Here is a 20531-nt window from a genome sequence, read left to right on the forward strand (position 1 = left end):
CCAGCCCGCTCACCTGGACTCGAACCCAGTTCGAAACTACTAGAGTTCAGCGATTTTACCTCTCCGTCGCTCGTGAACCGATAGGTAGGGGTTTTAGACACTGTAATGATAAACATTTCAGAAAACGCAAAAGAAAATTTTTTGATGATCGAAGATATTCACTAATTATTTAAACCTAGATACTTTTTGTTCTATCTGTCAGTAAGCTTGATTAAAAGGCCTTCATGGTCTGCATCGCAGGCGGGTGCCACCGAAAAAGGGAAGCAGATTGGCGATTTATAATCATATCAAGTTTTATTAATTTCCGTTAAGGTGTGGTGTATTTAATTATGGCGAAGCACACTAGGGCTATCTGCCTAAGGGGAGGGATGCCTTCGTGGAGGACTTTCTGAGGGAAACTGGCTCGTATACACGTTACACATGGGGAAAACCACGAAAACACCCATGCAGCCAGCCCGTTCGCGGAATTCGAACCTCGGACCGAACTACCAGTGTTCAGCGACTTTACCGCTCGGCCGCTGGTGGGCCCTAATTTCCGTTAATAATTATGAATATAAAATTATTCAAAAATATTAAAATAAAAAAAATGTAATCGTACAAAACATATATATAATATAAATATTTTCACTATGAAACTGGGCTTTACTTAGCATCAAGTGGAATAGTAATCGAAAATTATAAATTCATAGATTCTGTACCATTAGCAGAGAATTCAGACAATAGGAATCAGCAGAATTTTTTATAATTTCGCGATATTAGTTTCGAAGATTTGACTACAGAACTTTCTTCTTCAGCTGCAGGAGTGAAAATGAAAAAAGGAGCCTGTGCTCACGCGATACCAGCAAAAACAAAATTGAGCGTAAGCACATGTTTCTCTTTCGTCATTTTCACTCCTGCAGCTGAAGAAGGAGATTCTATAGTCAAATCTTCGAAACTATTATGGCAAATTTATAAAAATTACCGCCGATTCCTGTTACCCAGAACTCTCTAATAATTGTTATTCGGCGTGTAAATTTTACTTTAATTATGTAATATGCTACACTGTTCTGTATTGAAATGCACTGGCGACTATTCATTTGTTGATTTTGAAAAGCCATCATATGCCACATCGGCCAACCTTAAAATACAGTGACCTGAATATAAATGAAAAATTAACAATTAATGCATTAAACGTCGCTATAAGGTTCATCATTGATGTCATATATAGCATAGATTATTCTTTTTTAGAGTATAAAGGTGAAAATCTAGAAATATTCAATAATTTTTAAAGGTACAGTTTTATTTACATATTATACAGTAGGATGTCTATTACTTGAATGCAGTCTTCAAGTTGAGGAATTATACATCAGTCAAGATTGCCTACTATAGGTAATTAAGAAAAAGCGCTAAGTATGAAATTTTTGATTGTTAAAAGCAAGTTTGTTGACAAAAATTTGGCAGCATTCTGAAATATTGACAAGTGTCAAAAGAGTGCTACTTCGCCAGATAGCGTTGTTTTTATATAGTTTAACTATTTAATCTCAAACGCAAATTGCATGTAGGCCTAATGCACGTGCTAAAAGCATTTGACGGGCCAATTTTTGTATTTTTTCAAACAAAATGAAAATTTTTATTAACAAAAAAAAAAAAAAAAAAAAAAAAAAAAAAAGATATTTAAAAAAATAAATTTCACTTACTAAATTTTATCAAAATACGCATACACAATATTAGTCAAAATTAAAACAAACAAATGAATGGAATTATTAAACGAATGAAAAAAAATCAAATTTATACTTATTTTCTGTTTGAAATGGTTTTGTGCCTGCGAGATATTTTTGTTGGGTTTTAGACTGACAGTTATTTCAAATAATTCTAACATATTCAAATTCAATTAATCTATACGGTGTTTTCTCCCTCCCTTCCGCATGCTTTCTTGGCGCACCTAGAAGCACGCTCGACGCATATTCGGGAGGGCCGAAGTTCGAATACCGGTGATATCATTGCAGATTTCTTCAATTTCCTGGTACTTAAATTATTCTAAATGACTCTACAGTGGCGGCAGAGCTAAAAAGGTGGTGAATAATTTGTCACCACCACGATTTGGCGATTAGGTCCCCTCAAAGTCAGTCGCCCTTTAAAAGGAGAAGTATATAAGGTATTTTCTCCCTCCTTCCTGCATGCCTTCGTGATTAACTGAAAGCACACTTGACGCATATTCGGGAGGTTCGGAGTTCGAATCCCGGCAAGGGACTGCATATTTTTCACGTGTCCAGCATTAAAAAAACCTAATGATTTTACAAATCATTAAATAACTTACCCTTAATTTAAACTAAAAATAAATACATTATGAAAATGTTTTATGTTTTCAGAGAAAATTTTCTAATTGGGACAAACATTGAAAAACAGAAACCTAATCTCTCTTATTTATTACATTTTTTCCCGTTGCATAAATAAAAATACATGTTTGCATGTAAGACACTTGATGACGTCTCGATTCTGATGCTTGTAGACTTGAAAAGAAATGATTTTCAGCACGATTTTTAGATGCTCATCGGTTAATCGGGCTCTTTTCCTATTAATTTTGAATTGTGAGATAAAGCTATTCAATGTAAATGTATTCTCAAACAAAGCGAATATTCTGAGTACAAAAATTCGTTACTGAGCTTATTTTTATTTTTTGACATGCACGAATAAAATTAATAAAATCTATTATCTTCAAAATCTTCGAATAAGATTTACATCACAATATGAAATAATTAGCTCCTTTTACAGATTTCCTGATGCACTATTCGTGTCAAATTTTAATGATAATGAAAATACTACGAATAATTAAAAATCCTGAAACTTTTTGCAACACCGTATTTACAGCAATACATAACATGTATTCATCGGCCGTAAGACCATTTACTAATGTAAAACCCTTCAGCAAACAATTCTTTAAACTTATTTACTTTTGAATGAATAGAACGACTTTAAATATCGCTGCCATATTTAGCTCGTACTAGTATAAAGTATCTCCATGAACTGTTGAACATGTGACTGAAAACAAATATGTTAATATTGGTAACGGAAAATAAAAAAAATATGACGAGTGAGTGAAATTTAAAAATTTATAGATATTGCAAATTAAAATGACGTATGTATCTGTTTATTATTTTACATCCTCGCTCCAAGAATCGAGCATCTGCGAGCTTAAAAAGCAGTATTTTGAAATTTTTGCGAAATCGCAAAATAGCGTTATATTACACAATATCATTTTAAATACTTTTTAAACAGCTTATAGGCTGTTTGTATGTATGTTTACAGTGATTAAGAAGTTAATTTTTAATAATCATGCATTAAATCTCCGGATCTTTCAATGCTAGCTGGATCTTCCCAGTGGTGTTATTAAAAGATTTTCTGCATGACAGATCTGCAGTGCTTTTCGCGGCCAAGCTCCTATTTCCCTCACTATGGAAATAGATTGTCCTCAAGCCTGTATGTTTCCGAACCGTTACTGTAGAATTTAATTATAACTGATCTCACTAAACTATCAGATCGTCCGGGCTGTAAAACAATTAACTTTTGCTGATGATATTCTGATACGCTTTCAAGGAAAGTGTCCCAATACTCTTTATAACCTTGCTCAGAACACCCTCAATAAGGTTTCAGATTAGTCTAGGGAGAAATCTGAAAATTAATTTGGAGTTTAAACTTAATAAATCTATAATTAAGATAGTTGAAAGAAAGCATGCCAGCTGTGCAAGCTAATAACTGCATTTCAATATTTTACTATAAACAGTGAATGAAATTATTTAGGCACTATTCTTGATAATAAGTTTTGCTTTAAAAATAATAGATATTTAGCCAAAAAAATATGAAGATATTCTTATTGGAATTACTCGTGCTTTTTGCAATACTTTTGGATTAAAATCAAATGTTAGGTATAGCCCAACTGCGCGTATCAAAAGGAATGAACCATTCGCCCGGGGAATTTAAAGACCTCGTAATGCGAAAGAAATTTTCTTCTTCCCTCAGACACTACAGGGGGTCTTCACACTTCAAGAAAACATCCATTAAGACCTTTTCAAAAAGCTGAGGGTTACCACTAAGCTTTACTTTTCGAAGCCAAATATAGTTATCTAAACAGTAAATGCAAGAGTTAGCAACGAAAATAAAAGACATAAATATGGCATTAGGAATATCTTCTATTAATTAAACTACTAGAGCAAATAGTGTTATAATTTAGGTAATTATAAAGGCATATGAATTATATTTCTTATAAATTACATCTGTTAATGTTATGAATTTAATATATTTGTTTGATCCTAACAGTAAAGGAATTTGAACTAGGCTGGAAAATTATATATGGTTAAGCGGTGTGCACACGATTATACATCGCCAAAGTATGTTAAAAGTGTACTAGAAATTATTTCTTTTGCTAATTTAAGTAATCGTAAATATCTGTGAGTATAATTAAACAGCATAAAAGTAACTAAATGCTTAACATGAAATAGGTTACAACAATATTATTGTATGCTATAAATTACTTACGTATAATCATAAATTTAAAAGAAATTAAAATTGTTATGCTAAGATTTTTCTAAAGCTTATCTAGAATAGAAGGATAATACAAACTATGCTACAAATTAATATATCTCCTCTCAATAATCCATGTCCAATAATTACTATGTTATCTTATTCTTGGTGTACAACATTTTTTTACCACATAAAGAAAAATAAATAAAAAATAATGCAAAAATTTATTTATTTAGAATTTTTGGTTTCAAATGTTCCTTTACTTTTCTAAAAGAAAAAATCTTCCGAATAATGCATAAAGAAGCCCATAAAGTTAAATGCTTGAAATATGGAATTCACATCCTGGAATTAGCATATTAAGTAAATTAGACGTAATTAATCCATATTTTAACATTAACCCTTATGACTGAAAAAAACTTCTGGATAGATTCCGACGAGATCGAGTTAATTTCTATGCTTACTTTTCTATTCTTAAATGGATATGCAAAGAGATACGACATAAAAATTACCAATGTATAAAATTTTGTATTAGTATTTTTAAATGATAAATTTTAAAAAAATGCATTACCACACACGGAGAAGTTTTTTTATGCAGAAAATATGTATTACTCACATATTGAATATGTAACGAAAAAGGAAGAGTTCTTGATATGTTTTATTTATTTGAATTATGGTGAAATGAAGGAAGGCTCTTTGCCTATGGTAAGGGATGTCTTAGAGGAGGAAATTTTAAGGAAAACAGGCTCATATCCTCATTATACACAAAGGAAATCACAAAAACTTGCAACCAACCAGTACATCGAGATTTGGACATGTCAAAATAAGGACTTTATACTGCTTGATCGATAGTGGTATGAAGAGCTCTTGAAATTAGTCTAATGAGATGCTATGAATTGAACAATATATTAGAGAAAATAGAAATTATTGGCGTGATTTAGCGATCATCTTTGTTTAGAAATAATTTCACTGAAGCCTGAAACGAAATTGGAAAATAAACCGCATATTGAAGATTAATCTGTACCAAGGCGTTAAGTACATCTTCTGTTAACTAGAGTTACCATGCAAAAGTTTGCAGATGTTGTCATTTAAATATATATTGGCATGGATACAATAAGACAGTACACAAACTCTACATTCATGAAAACTTGAATACAAGAGAACAAAGAGTATATGAAAAAGATGTGGATGAGGAGGAAATTAAAAATCCCAACATATGAACATAAGTTTGAAATTTTTCAATTAAGTATGACAATGCTGCAGATGCTCATAATTATCAATCATTATTCATTGTGCATTATAAATTAAACACATGCTTAAGTTTATCAGTTAGTAAACAAAGAGTACTTAGTAAACAAAATAAATATTTAAAACATTTTTAATATTAAAATGCAGAATTTGTAAGAAAGTTAAATAACTTTAAAATATAATAATGATTAAAAACGTGAAGCTTAATAAGACATATATTACAATAGCATTGCCGTGAATTTTGGAATTGCTTGATAAACCAAATTGTTTAGATTTAAAAACAATTTTTAAAATTAAATTACAACTATTTACCTAAAATAGTAAATTTGAAAATTAAAAACATTCTACAATTCTAAGAAGATTTGTTAAAATAATCTGCTATATAAGAAAACTAATTTAAGTTGTGCTACAAGTTAGTACTAGTATTTTCTTTTAATTATGATATTTGATAAGTTGTTTAATTATATACATAAGTTTTATGTACATGAAAACTGATAATCAATAGCTAGAAAGTATACCTTCGAAATTTGTGAATTTCTGTGGAGTATAAACATGATCTGGGCCATTATTCTTTTAACATTTTAAAACTATAACATGAGTGTAAAAGAAATTCATTTTTACTTTAGCGCAGGGCTTCTTAAACTTTTTTCAGTCACAACCTCTTTTTATCGCAGAGATTTTTTCGCGATCCTTAAGACCCCATAATACGAAAATTTTGTGGGAGCCCATAAGCACTGTGCAAATCCAACACACGTGTGTGTGTGTGTGAAACTGTCAATTTTTTCACATGTACTGTAATATACTATTGCAGTTTTAGGGTCATTAACTTTAATTTCTAATTTTAAGACATAGAACAATGTGAAAATTTTAAATAAGTAACAGACAAAATGACGGCATCAAGTGCAAAGCAAGTAAAATAAATGTTTCTATTATTAAAAAAAAAAATTGTCTTATCTTTATCTATTTTCAGATATATTATGTAAAAATATTTGGCAATTGTAAAATTATTATAAGTTAAAGAAATATCAAAACTGCTAAATTTTTCGGTGACCCTTGCTGCAGGTCCTGCGACCACTTGCGGGTCGCGATCCACAGTTTAAGAAACGCTGCTTTAGCACATACTAGATTTTCTTTTAGTATTTGTTTTGTATGCACAGTTTTCACAATATCTGAAAAACGAAAATAGAGGCTTGTTGTCTTAATGAAATGCCCCATTTATAAGGATAAATGATTTTTTGTAGCAGCCATGATCTTCTTTGGAATCCAAGTTCTGAGGAAAAGGAGAAAGTCGAGCCAAAGAATTTGAATTGGAAGTCATCACAAATCCCCAGCGGTACGCATACCGCAGGTTGGCAGCCACTGTTATAGAGGAAAAAAACTTATGAAACTTATCAGTTTCTGTCACTCATATCATACAACATGCCAGAAATAAGGCAAAATTTGATATAAAAACACCATTTCTCAAGATTGTGGTATAATAAACTGTTGGCTGCAAGAATAGATTAAAAAATATATAGAATTCATTGACAATTAAAATTGCTTTGATTAATATATATAGAATTCATTGACCAATACTTACCAGAAACTGCTGATAACAGAAGACTGAAATGTTACCAGAAGCTGATGAATTTAACTCTTAATTTATATGCAAACATTGAAGGTCTTAAAACTGCAAAATCAGCTCAATATTTTCCTCATAAATTAAAACCCAAGTAAAAAATATACATTTATTATTAATTTTTTTTAAAGTGTCAACCGAGCATATAATCCTACTTTTTTCTATCTACAAGCAGGTCGTATAACATTTTTTTTTTTTTTTTTTTTGTTATTTCACAGTTATTCAAAACATAAGAAAGAACTTGCATTTAAAAACCACACATTAAAACAAAATTTATTAAATAACTGTACATCAAAATTTACAAAAAAGGACTGGAATATTACAGATGTTGCACAAGACAGGCAATAAACGACTTTAACAATTACTTTCAACAAGACACATACTGATGTCAGGCACTATGAAGATTGAGTCATTTCTTCCATAATAGTATAAGCTTGCTTGAGTTCTGTGAAACAGAAGATGAATTTCAAGAAAACAGTCAACAAAATACTGAAAAGTCATTCTTCATTTATACAAAATAATCATACAAACATTATCAAACAATCAAAGTATAACACAATCAAAGTATAAAAATATTAAATAAAAATAATTATTTTTATTATTATTTTAAAAAACTAATTACAGCAAGTTTGGTTACAACTCAAGATGGAAATAAATTTTGCAAAATATTGATAAAAGTGACTTAGAAATATCAATGCAGGAGAACAAAATGAGCTTAAATGATCACTGCTTTAATGCAAGTAAAATTGAAAAGCATCTAAAGGAACTTATTTTAAATAATAAGATTACAAAAAGGACTGATATAGAGAACATATCACAGTGGTTTATTGACACAGATGATCTTATAATTTTTTGAAAGAAAAATAAAACAGATGGAGAAAATTATAAAATCTTAAAAGATAAAAAGGCTTTATAACATAGATGAAACTACATATTCAAAACAGATCACATTTAATGAGAAAACAAAAATTTCCAGAAACTTACAGAGCTCTGAAAGCAAATTCACTAAAATATGCAATATAACTACAGGGTGTGGCAGAGCAGTTTGCTTATTTTGAAATTCAATAAAATAAAAGTAATGCATATATATATATATATACACTGGTGAAATAAATTAAGAGAATTTGCATATTTTATCGAATTACATGAAAAGAACTGAAGGAAAAACCACTGCTTCTAGATAAAATGCATATCTTGTATAGTAAATCTTGAATAGTAAGCATACACATGTGTGTAGGCAGAGACAGCAGAAAAACAGGCTTTATAAGCACGTGGAAGATAACATGAATTTCGTTCGCTAGCACACCTCGGCAAATTTCTTGGTGTCATCTTGCAGATATCAGTTGAATTCACATCGGAATAGTAAAAACGAGTAACCACCGACGTTTAGATGATGGAATGAGGTGGCGAATTGTGAGGAGGCTAAAGGCAGGCCAATCGCAAGTCCAGATATGCAGAGAGTTTAATTTAACGCCCAGCGTCCTGTGTAACCAATGGAAACAGTTCGAGGATACTGGATCTATCGAGAGAAAGCCTGGGCAAGGTCATCCAAGTGCCATGACGGCCAGAGAGGATAGCTATTTGTCCATTTTAGCGAAGCATAACAGAGAGGCTACAGCTTCTCAGGCCTCTCGGCACCCGTATACAGCGACAGGACCCCGTGTAACAAGGGTGACTGTTTCCAAAAGACTGAATGAGAGAAGGTTGTTTGCCAGAAGACTGGCTGTTTGCATCCCACTCATGTCTACGGACAGCAGAGTCCCATTAGCATGCTGCAGGCAGCATAGTGATTGGAGTACGGAGCAATGGGCAACTGCTCTGTTCACCGACGAGTCTCGTTTTAGCCTAAACACCGATTCTTCTTGCACTTTTATATGGAGAGAGCCAGAGACCCACTACTTATGCTCCAATATCCACAAAATCAACAATTATGACGGTGGCAGTGTAATGGTCTGAGCAGGATCATGTTGGATGACCGCAGACCTCTCCACGTCTTTGACAGAGGCTCTGTGACTGGTGTGAAGTATAGGGATGAGGTCTTGGTGTGCTGTTTGCCTTTTCCAGGCTGCAGTGGGCCCGAGTACATCTTACAGGACGATAATGCGAGGCCACATAGAACTCTTCTGGTCGACGAATTTCTAGAGAGTGAGGATATTTGCCGGATGGATTGGCCGCCAGGTCTCTAAAACTCAACTCTATACACCATGTCTGGGACGCTCTGGGAAAGGCAATTGCAACTCGCAGTACCCCTCGAAGAATCATCCAGGAACTGAAAACAGCAGTGCGGAATGAGTGGGACCAATTGCCACAGGCACTGATAAACTGCCTTATTTAAAGTATGGCATCACGCTGAGAGACTTGTATGCCTGTAAAAGGAGACCATACCTCCTATTTACCTATTTCTTTTGTGCCTTCTGCAGCCGCTGTTTGAGACCTTCAGACTCCCACGAGTATTACACACGAACATGTGTGTCTATTATAATTGTTGAATGTTTATCTTGTTTGTATTATATCAACCTATGTTCACACCAAATTTTATTAAAATCTGTCCAGTAGTTCTGGAGATTGTACATCAAATATGCAAATTTCCTTAATTTATTTCACCAGTGTATTTAATTCTTTGAACAGCATCAAGTACAACATGGAAAGGTTATGTTCATACTGTTTTAAAAATATTATCAAGCAGATAAAGTCCATTATTATCAACACACTGCGTTTATCGAATTCGGAAGTTTCGTTCAACTCTTTCCAGCACATCGACGGTATGTTGGCTATAGTTTGACGAATGTTGCATTTCAAGTGAGCCAGTGTGTAGGGATGATCGTTGTAAAAGTGATTTTAGATATCGGCAAAGAAAATTGGGCTAAATCAGGCGATTGTGCTAGCCAGTGCAAATGGTCTCTCAAAGAGATGAGACGTCCTGGTAAGTGTTGCTGCAAAACAGTCATTGACACAAGAGCTGTATGTGCTGTAGCACCGTCTTGCTGGAACCATACATCTCCCACGTTCATCTCGTTGAGTTTCGGTAAGAACTCCTCAATCATGTGTACATAATGACTAGAAATCACTGAAATGGCCCATTCGTTTTCTTCAAAAAACCATGGTCCAATTATTCCAACTCGTGATACTGCAAACAGTTACATATTCTGAATGTAGGGGATGCTGCTGAAGTACGGTATGAGGACTCCAATAGCGCATGTTCAGCTGATTTACCGATTCTGAAAGATGGAAGCGTGCCTCATCACTGAAGAAAACAAGCACGTCGTCAGGCATTGCAAGAAGTACTTTAATTTTCTGTAGCAATAAAATCATATGGATTAAATTTCTGTACTGTAGTCAATTTGTAGGGAAGAAATTTCAGTTCTTCATGAAGAATTCCCCTCACAGATCAAGCGGACCACCCAACAGCAGCAGCGCATTTCCAAACACAGCGCTTAGGGGATCGCAAAACAGAAAGCCTTACCATGTCTGTTTTGTGGCAACCCTTCTGTTCATGGAAGCCTAGGTTTCCTCTTCTTCACATCACCAGTTTCCCTGAAGTTGTTTACCCATGAAACAATTGATTGCCAACTAGGAACATGACCATGGTGTGCAACATTGAAATGGGCATGGAATGATTGTTGCGTGGCGATGACTGAGCGACCGTTACAAAAGTATGCCTTGATAGCAAACACCTGCTCCTACTTCAACTACTCCATGATGCTAAATGAACCAAATGAGCTAAAATTTCACTGCCCGGTTTCTTGACTCTGCCTACACTCCTTTTTTCAAAGCAATTGTCGCTCCAGAATGCCAAATTTAAATAAGAAAATGCAACATTTTCCAAAATACCTGCTGATGTGCTGGAAAGAGTTGAACGAAACTTCAGAATTCGTTAATGCAGTGTGTTGACTATATTGGATGCCATCTGCCTGATATTATCTTTAAAACAGTGTGAACATAAACTTTACATGTTGTACTTGATGCTGTTTAAAGAATTAAATATATATATATATATGCATTCCTTTTTCTTTTATTGAATTGTGTAAAATAAGCAAAACGTTCTGCCTCACCCTGTATTAATGCCTGGACACTTGCTGGAATGCAAGTAAAGTATGTTATCAAAACATATTACAATTCAATAAAAGGAACATAAGTTCACAGTATACATACACGCTGGAGCATACAGAAAGTTTCAGGGTTTCCCAAATGAAAGTGTTTTTTCTCTTGTTTACTGCTGATAAAAAATGACTTTGAAGCAGATGTGTAAAAATGGTCTTTTCTGCTCAAGTTGCATCATTCTAGTATGTGTTGCTGCATAATTTTTTTTCCAAGATAATGAAAAGAATGGAGAATCCAAAAGATCAGTTTCATCACACTATGCTCTTTTGTTTTAAAAAAAGAAAAAAAAAAAAAAATGCTAATCGGATGTCTCATATAATTTTTGCTGCACATGGACAAAGTGCTGTTTCTGATGATCCAGTTCAATGGTGGTTTGAGAACCTTAAATGTAGAATTTTAGCCTAAAAAAATGATGCCTGCTCTGGACAACCATATTCTGTAAACAAAAATGCACCAACACATTTGCTGCCAGTAATGTCATGTTCATAGTCATTGCTCTGGCATAGAAGTAGATTATACCCATATGCCAACTTACTTACTTATAAGAAATCTGATTTAAAAGAAGTAATAAAAGATGATTATGTATATCATGCTGATTGCTAAGCTTTTAACCATAGAATTTTATGGCTAAGCACCACAGCATGATTGGCACTGGAAGTCAAATACCCCAATGCCACAGTATGTGCTGGTGTGTGCCATTTAAAAATGAATCAAAATAAGAAACAATACACATTATTTTGGTATGAAACTGTATCACAAACAGATATATACATTACAAATGAATCTTAAAACTTAACTACAATGATATTATTACAAACTATATATCTCAGAATAATATTTATAAAATATCTTTGCTCAAAATCAAAGTTTGCTTTAATTCGAAACTAGATATACTGCTTTAATTCGAAACTAGATATACAACTAGTTTCTAACCTTCATTCCATGCCAATACCAGCATACATACTCAAAACATAATGTCGACTGAACTAGAGAATAAACAACGCGGCATTACTTTTCCTACACCAGCGTATGACTGGCTCTTCAGTGATAATGCCACAATATGATTCAGTGATAATGCCACAAATAACACAGCACATGATTGGCTCTTCAGTGATAATGTCTCAATACATGCCAGTGCATGGGCCCTTATATTGACCATAGTATTTCATTTGAAAACATAAGCATATCCATTTTAGTAGTCTTCTTTTTTCCCCATTTTTCGAGCTGAAAGGGTGGGGTGAATTGTAAAGTTTGGTGTCTCTGAAAGCTTAACCACTTACCTCTTTCAAAGGTCTTTGTACCAAGAATCCAGTTTTCTCTATTTTCCCCTTTTCATTTTTGCAACTTCAAAATTCAAGATGATCCCATTTGTAAATCAAACAACATTGTGTTGGAATATTCTGTACGTTTGCAAGATTTCTTGGAGTTATTTTCTTACATGTTATAACAATATACCAAATTGAAAAAGTGGTCTGACTTAAGAAGTAATATGAAAGTTTCATAAAGATTTTCTAAAATGCTAATTATGCAACACAAAGACACTACAAGGTATTGAATACAGCAAACATGTTGTATCTTCTTTCCTATTCTTTCAAAAAGTGTATGTACTGCACGATTTCCTTCTTCTGATTTGAAAGCTTTTTGTTATAAATATTTTTTGGCAATTTTAATAACAAAGTAAGACACATTCTCTTATAAGAACTGTGAATTTATTAAACAAAAGAGAAAAGGAATTCACAGTAAATATAGCACTAATATTATTAATTCACTCACTATTTTTCAACAAACAATGTAAAATTCTACTTCTTCAAACAATGCTCTGTTTTCTCAGTTTTAAAACTAAAATATATTATTCCAGAAATTAGTTTCATAGCTTGTGTTTTATAGCTTTATTCTGCTGATATTTTAAAACCAAGCTTAATATAAATTAGACGCTTTAGGTAACAGAACACTGCAGTACAAACACCACCATATAATAATACAATGAAGTCATTTTAGAATTAAAACATTGCATATTCTAATTTCTTGAGAGTTTTTCACTTTAGGCATTATGTTTTCAAGGAAATTTTTTAGACATTTTAAAATGAAACTTTTTTGCAAAGTTTTAATTCCAAATTTTCTATACAATTTAAATTTGTTATCATTCCTGTAGCATTAAACTTAAATTTTGAACCATTACTTCATGTAAAAATTGTTAATAGTTCGGATATTTTTGATAGCACACACAGCAAAATAAAATAAATATTAGAAGGAAACTTGATAATATGTAACACTTCTGTTTACTTCAACACTAGCACAGTGTTTTTTGGTTTAAAGAATGATGAATTTTTGTAAAATTAAGAAGATGAGTTCATAAAATATACAGGAAAAAAAAAAAAAATTCAGATTTATCATAGAACTGAGACGAGACCTGATGAATCTAAGAGGCTAAAAATATCTACAGAAAATAGTTTTATTACATAATTTTATAATAGAATATAACACAACTAATTCTTGTTAACACTTTATAAAGACAATTTTGTAAATTAAAATTGTTATTTAAAAATCCAAACATTCCTTTTTTTTTTAAAGACACCTATGCACTATAATATGATGAAAGAAGAATAACCTTTTTTGAAAATCATAATATACATTTCCTTCTGCCTACCCCAGTGAGTAGTAAGATTTGAAGGCAGTTGAACCTTTAAATTTTCTCTCGATAACAAGCAGTTTACTCAATAATTCCTGCATTTTCTATTCTTTTGTTGAGTAAATGCATCCCTCTATGCATGAATCAAACTACTAACAAGAACCACTGTTGCAAACATCAAGGGACTTTCTGAAAAGAGGGAAAGCATTAGGTCTGAGAAACACAGTCTTTTTAAGGATCTTTTGAGCCCTGAGCTCAAAATTTGAAAAGAAGCTATTTCTACAAATCCATGCTGTGCAGTTCAGGAACTATCAGACTGACTAAATCTTCCTAACAGTACAGTACATAGTCATTCGAAGAAGATTAGCATATTTTTTGCAATGATATATGGGTACCTTATACCGTAGCAAAGCAGAATATGCTCTGAATATAAGTTTCTGTGTGTAATTCTTCGCTGAAATGAAATAAAGAATTTCCTTTTTTATTAAATGGCTCAGTACTGGAGTGGATACCATAAAATAATGTTATAAATAAGGACCAGGTGTATGCCAAACAGACTTTCTTTATTAATATTGAGATGGGGCTGCATCCCCAAAAAGTGATGTTTTATGTATGATAGGACTGCAAAATAACTGAATGATATGAATTATTGCCAACAGATTAGACAAAAAATTTGGAAAAATATTCTTCCCAAATTGCAGTTTTTAAACTAGTAATTAACCATCTCAGCGGCATTTCAGGCTTTATCTTGTCATGAAATATTTGTCACTTGGTACATATTTGCTTATAATTTAAGATATTTAATTTAATTTTGTAAGTGTCATCTTAATGAATGTAAGTTTATGAAAATAGAGACTAAATTAAGCAATTTTATAATTTAAGCAGTAATAAAACTTACTGTTGTAATAAAAATGCTGTTAAATACAGGTCTTCATGAAAGATCCAAAATCAGATCGCTCAAAGAATACAGTAGAATCCCACAAACTCAACTTCCGATATCTCGACATTCCGTAAAACTCGACAACTTTCTAGGAACTTTTTAAAGTTATCTCTAGGCCAAACAGAGCAAATATTACATACAGTATATATAATTATTATTTACGCGTATGTCTCTCCTGTTCTGTTCAGAGATTTGAGTGTTCTGTTCTGTAATTTTTGATGTTTTTGCATTGTGCCATTAATTCTTGGAACTGACCAACAAATTTCAAGATATGTTGTAATACTTGGCAATGCTGCTTTCTTCTTTCAAAGATACAAAGAAAGTCAGGTAGCAGCTGGCCACTGGCTCACATTCCTTTCTGTTGTTGTGAAACATCAGGAGACCTTGTCTGAAGTTTTATGACTGCATCTTATTGCAAACTAAACTCACACCAGTTCATTGTGGTTATTGTTCCTCAATTCACATCCAGGCGTATAAACATTAACATATTCTTGGGAACTTTTGATGTTATATGAAGTGAAAATGTGGTTTGAAAAGAAAACAAAATAATGTGGCAATAGAAACAAAACTAGATGCCGTAAAGAGACTTGACAAAAGTGAAAGTGTAAACAAAATTACCATGGATTTAGGTGTTGGTTGGACTACTTTAATACAGTGGAAAAAGAAGAGGTCCGAAATCGAGTCTTGGTGTGAAAAGACGGATAGTTTAAAGGAAAGAAAAAGTATGAAAGGTGGTGAATTCGAAAAAGTGAGCTAGGTGCTTTATTTGTGGTTCAGGCAGCAAAAAGAATAGGGAACACCCATTTCGAGACGAATTTTACAAGAGAATGTCTCTAAAATTTCATGATGAATTTCAAGAAGGATAGCCTGGATTTACTGTTAGTGTTGGCTGGCTCGACATATGGAAAAAGTGGTATGTCATTAGGCAGTTAAATACTTGTGGGGAAAAGCTATCTGCTAACTTAGCAAATGCTGCAATATCCAAGGATAATTTCCACAACTGAAAAATAGGGTATATCTGGAAATCAAATTTATAAGTGTAATGAGACCAGTCTGAATTTTCTAATGCTACCTTAAAAAATGCTAGCATCCAGGGAAGAAAAATCGACACCTGGCTGCAAAAGAAGCAAGGAGAATGTCACAATCTTGACACGTAGCAATGCAACAGGCAGCCATAAGCTCAAACTAGCACTTATAGGCAAATCAAAAAATCTCCGGCTGATTAAAAACATAAAAAAGTACACTAATGAGACAGAAACCAAACATGATCTTCCTGTTTGGTACTCGAATCGGTCAAATGCATGGATGAATGGAGCAATATTTAATGAATGATTTCATCAGCAGTTTGTTCCATCAGTGGAAAAGTTTTTAAAATCAAAAAATCTACCAAGGAAGGTGATTCCCATGCTAGACAATGCCTCATCCCATTCTGATTCAGAACAGCTACAAAATGAAGATATAACAGCCATATTTCTCCCTCCTAACATCAATTCAGTGCGTCAGCCGATGGACCAGGACATTTTGGAGATATTGATGAAAAAATACAGACCTAAACTTCTTTCCTCTCTTGTCCTAGCCATAGAGGATGGGTATGATATGATCGAGAAACTGAAGAAAATAGCTATGTTAGATGCCAACATCTAACTCATTCTTGGAGTGAAATCGAACAGATAAGCCTCATTCATAATTGCTGGAACATTCAGGAATCACAAAAGCAGAAAAGAGACAAATTGTGAAATAGTTGATTTACTTAAGAAAATTCCAGGCTGTGAAGAAGTTACTGAAGGTGATGCTGAAGAATGGATAGGACAAGATAAAAATTGTGAAATTTTAGAACATGAAGAAATAATTGCACTGGTGAAAGGCAACATGGATAAAAATGAAGATGAATCAGAAAACAAAGATGCTGCAGACAATGGAAAAGCTAAAATGATGACCCATAGTGAAGGACTGAAGGCTGCTGAAGGAATGTTCCGTTACTTTGGAGAACCAAGGTACATCTGGTATGGACATTTTGTTCCTCCCTCACTTACAGGATGAAGCTGCACAATGACTGAATGAGTGCGAGAGACAATCTACCATCACACGTTATTTTTCTAAGAACTACTAATAATTCTTCATTTTTGTAAGTTTTTTTACTCAGTTACTTTAGGGTATTTGTTCTTTTTATTACTCCTATTGTGCTAGAACTCGACATAAAAAAATCAACATTAATTTAATTTTATGCCATACTTTTCCATGTTCAATATTGTGCTACAAAAGTCTAGAGTAATTTACAGTTAAATATTAAGAGAGTTCTGAAAAACTCGCCCCTTATTCTGTAAAACTCGACAGTCTCTTAGTCCACATTATGTCGAGTTTGTGGGACTGTACTGTACTGACATGTCATCAATATATTTAAAGCAAACTTAATTTGAAATTTATTTAAAATTTGTCTATAAGCTATTTGAAAAACAGCTGGGGAATTTTTTAACCACAAAGGGCAATCTGTAAAATTCATAAAGAATAAACAAAATTGATTGTAAAAGCTAATTTTTCAGTATCTTTTATATTTAAATTTATATGCTAATAACCAGATGCTAGATCTAATGTAGAAAACACTTTTGCATTTGTTGATTGGTCAAGTATGGCATCTATTATAGGTATGGGTTTCAAAACTGTTTCAGTAATTTGATCAAGTTTCCTTTAATCAATATAAATCTATTTTTAGCATTTTCATCTCTTTTACAGGCTTAAGTTAAAGGGGCAGCATAAGGGCTAAACAATGGTTTTATGACTACCTGCATGTAATAATTCTTGTACTTTTTTAAAATTTCATTCATTAATTCATTTCATCCTTAGGGGGATGCCCTATATGGTCTATAAGCTTCAAGAAAGTTCTGAAGTTAATATCACTTTTAGAGATTGAATACTAATACAACCCACATTATATTTACTTTCTGCAAATATATAGCTATATTCATTTAATAATTTTCTCAACTATTCATTTACACAAGATTTTTCTCACCCATTCTTTCTTTCAACATTATTAAAACAATCCTTTTTATTTTCAGTATTTTCTCTTAAATACAACAAATTACTCTTAAAAGGATTACTACTTAAATGCATACATTTACTTACAATTTTCTTAAATTGATATACCTCATAATTAGTAAAATTTAACTGCAATTTAAACATATGATGATTTAACATATGATGATTACAATAAATAATTCTAATGAGAATTTCCAACTAAAATGCCACATCTTCACTTCATCTGCCAATTCTGCATGAAAGTTTAATTAGTTACAGGAAGACCTTTAGAAACAGACAGTAATTTTCATGAAGTTTTATTTTTGAGAATTTTAAAATTATCAGTATCATTTTTAAAGTGAAGTTTGAATTTGATTGGCTGGAGGTGAATTAAAATTCAATGATGGAAATTACAAATTTGGATATTTCAATGTTCGAGGCTGGACATTTCTCCAGACCAGATTTTGAGGCAAATAAAATCTACGGCAGAATTTTGATACATTTGGAAATATAAAATGACAAGACCTTGCCTTCTAAAAAATCGGGGATTATACTTTAGTTAATCTTCTTCAGAAATGTTTTTTACAATATATTTTTTTCAAAAAAAATAAGTCATTTATAAACAACATATTTACACTCAGTACGATAAAATAAAGGTCAGAAATGTTTCTTTATGAAAGAGACATTTTTGAAGTTTTAGACTTTGCAAGCTTTTATAATTTAGATGAAGAATTAATAAATTTCTTACCCATGATTGCTAAAATAATTTAAATATATAGCATCAAATACAGGACACATAAACTTCCTTATCCAAGAAAACAATTTCAGACTTTTCTTCAGACATATTTGAAGGTTTGAACCTTGTAAGCGTTTATAATTTTGATAAAGAATTCCTAACTTTTTCTCATGATGCCAAAGACAATTTAAAGATACAAAAATATTAAAAATCATTAAGAATAAATTATGAAATAATATTAAAAACACAATTTTTTTAAAATTCAGAACCATTTAAAGGGATTATTATGCTATCATTTTTTTAAATATTTTTCCCTCTTTCAAAACAGCACAATCAGATTTTGGGAATGTTTCACTAAATTTGGATGTAAAATTTAAAATCCGTAGCAAAATTTTTATTCTTAAACCTCTAACAAAAGAACTTGAAGAAATAGCTATAGTATAATAGAGATTAACATGAAGAATGATGACCTGACCTTCTTTATACTGGAACCAGAAGTGAATGAAACATCTGCCTAAGGACTTTTAAGTATATTATGCTGAATGATTTTCATTTTACAACTTAACTGAAATTTCATTGTACGATTTAACATGTTTGTGAAGGCTGAACCCTTAACTGCCATGGAAATCATACAAGATTCATTTCCCAGTGCCATGGTTTTTCACACAGGCATGCGTACTTATGGGATGTATTAGGGGGAAAATAAGTGCAAGTTTTACTTTCTAAAAAGTGTTTACTTTCACAAAATAAAGAATAAAAGGAAAAATGAATCCACAAAATTTAATGTTTTGAGTAAAAGAATAATAAAAAGATGCAAGTATAATAAAAATGATGTTTTTATAATAAAAAGGATCCCTAAAATGGAGTTTTGATCAATTCATTTTTAGACCAGTAAAGTGTAATATCAGGTTTCAGCGTAATACCTTGTGAAATCAGTATGCCTGAAAAAACATATATTTCTTCCGAACTGGTTGAATGCCACAATTTTGTTCTTGATTTTTCATTTGCAAAATGTTGGTTTATATACTCGTCTACAAAATGGTTAGTTTCAGTAACAATACGAAGCACGAGCAGTTCATCAAAAAATAATTCAAAAAAGATAAATGGGTTAGAAACATCCATTATATCTTTCTTTATTCCTGGAACCTACTACAAAAAGTAAATGAAAACGGAGGACACAGAATAAAAAAAAAAAATGTCTTACTCAAACAACCCCAGCCGATACTGCGCAGTCATTACTTTCACCGCTTTAGACACACTCCTCTCTCTCCAATTTCTCCCCACATGTCTCTGAAATAGTATCCTCCTTTGCAAACTTTGTCAAGGTCATTGTGGCATTGCATTCCAAAGCTTTGTGAATAATTTTATGGGTAGCAGTGCAACGCAAAAGTTTGGAAGGGCGTACGTATATACGCCCGTTGCAGCTAACACGTTCCCTGCCGCGTGGGGTGTATGCGCCCCACGCTAAAGTTTCCGTTCAAGCCATTTGGTATTATCATTGTAAAATGAAGAATTTTTAAAAAATTCATTATGCAGTCAATTATGGGCATCTTAATACTACTGCTGATGATTTTAATACGCTCATTTAAAACTGATATACGTACGATAAAAAAAATTATATGTGAGGATGTAACTTGCTTGGCATAGTACTGTTCAGCTAGGTCTTTGTTAAACTAATTCTTAGAAAAATAAATTTATTGGTTTGTTGTGTTATGCATGTTAAACTATACAACCTTTCCTTGATAATTATGAT

The 20531-nt window shown here is 32.4% G+C and overlaps 1 protein-coding gene across 1 annotated transcript in view; it reads right to left on the reverse strand.

The window, feature by feature from the left end:
* Positions 1–7606: 7606 nt before the first annotated feature.
* The window catches only part of LOC118201714 (COMM domain-containing protein 4), a 67584-nt gene continuing 54659 nt past the window's right edge, over positions 7607–20531 (reverse strand). The window contains exon 8 of the mRNA XM_085807793.1: positions 7607–7805. Within this exon, the coding sequence (XP_085663919.1) occupies positions 7756–7805 (50 nt within the window). The 3' untranslated portion in view covers positions 7607–7755. The remainder of the gene's footprint in view (positions 7806–20531) is intronic.

Source organism: Stegodyphus dumicola, chromosome X1, assembly GCF_044657685.1.
Source record: "Stegodyphus dumicola isolate Sdum_Otavi_A_Nest chromosome X1, ASM4465768v1".
In the NCBI taxonomy this organism is placed as follows: Eukaryota; Metazoa; Arthropoda; class Arachnida; order Araneae; family Eresidae; genus Stegodyphus; species Stegodyphus dumicola.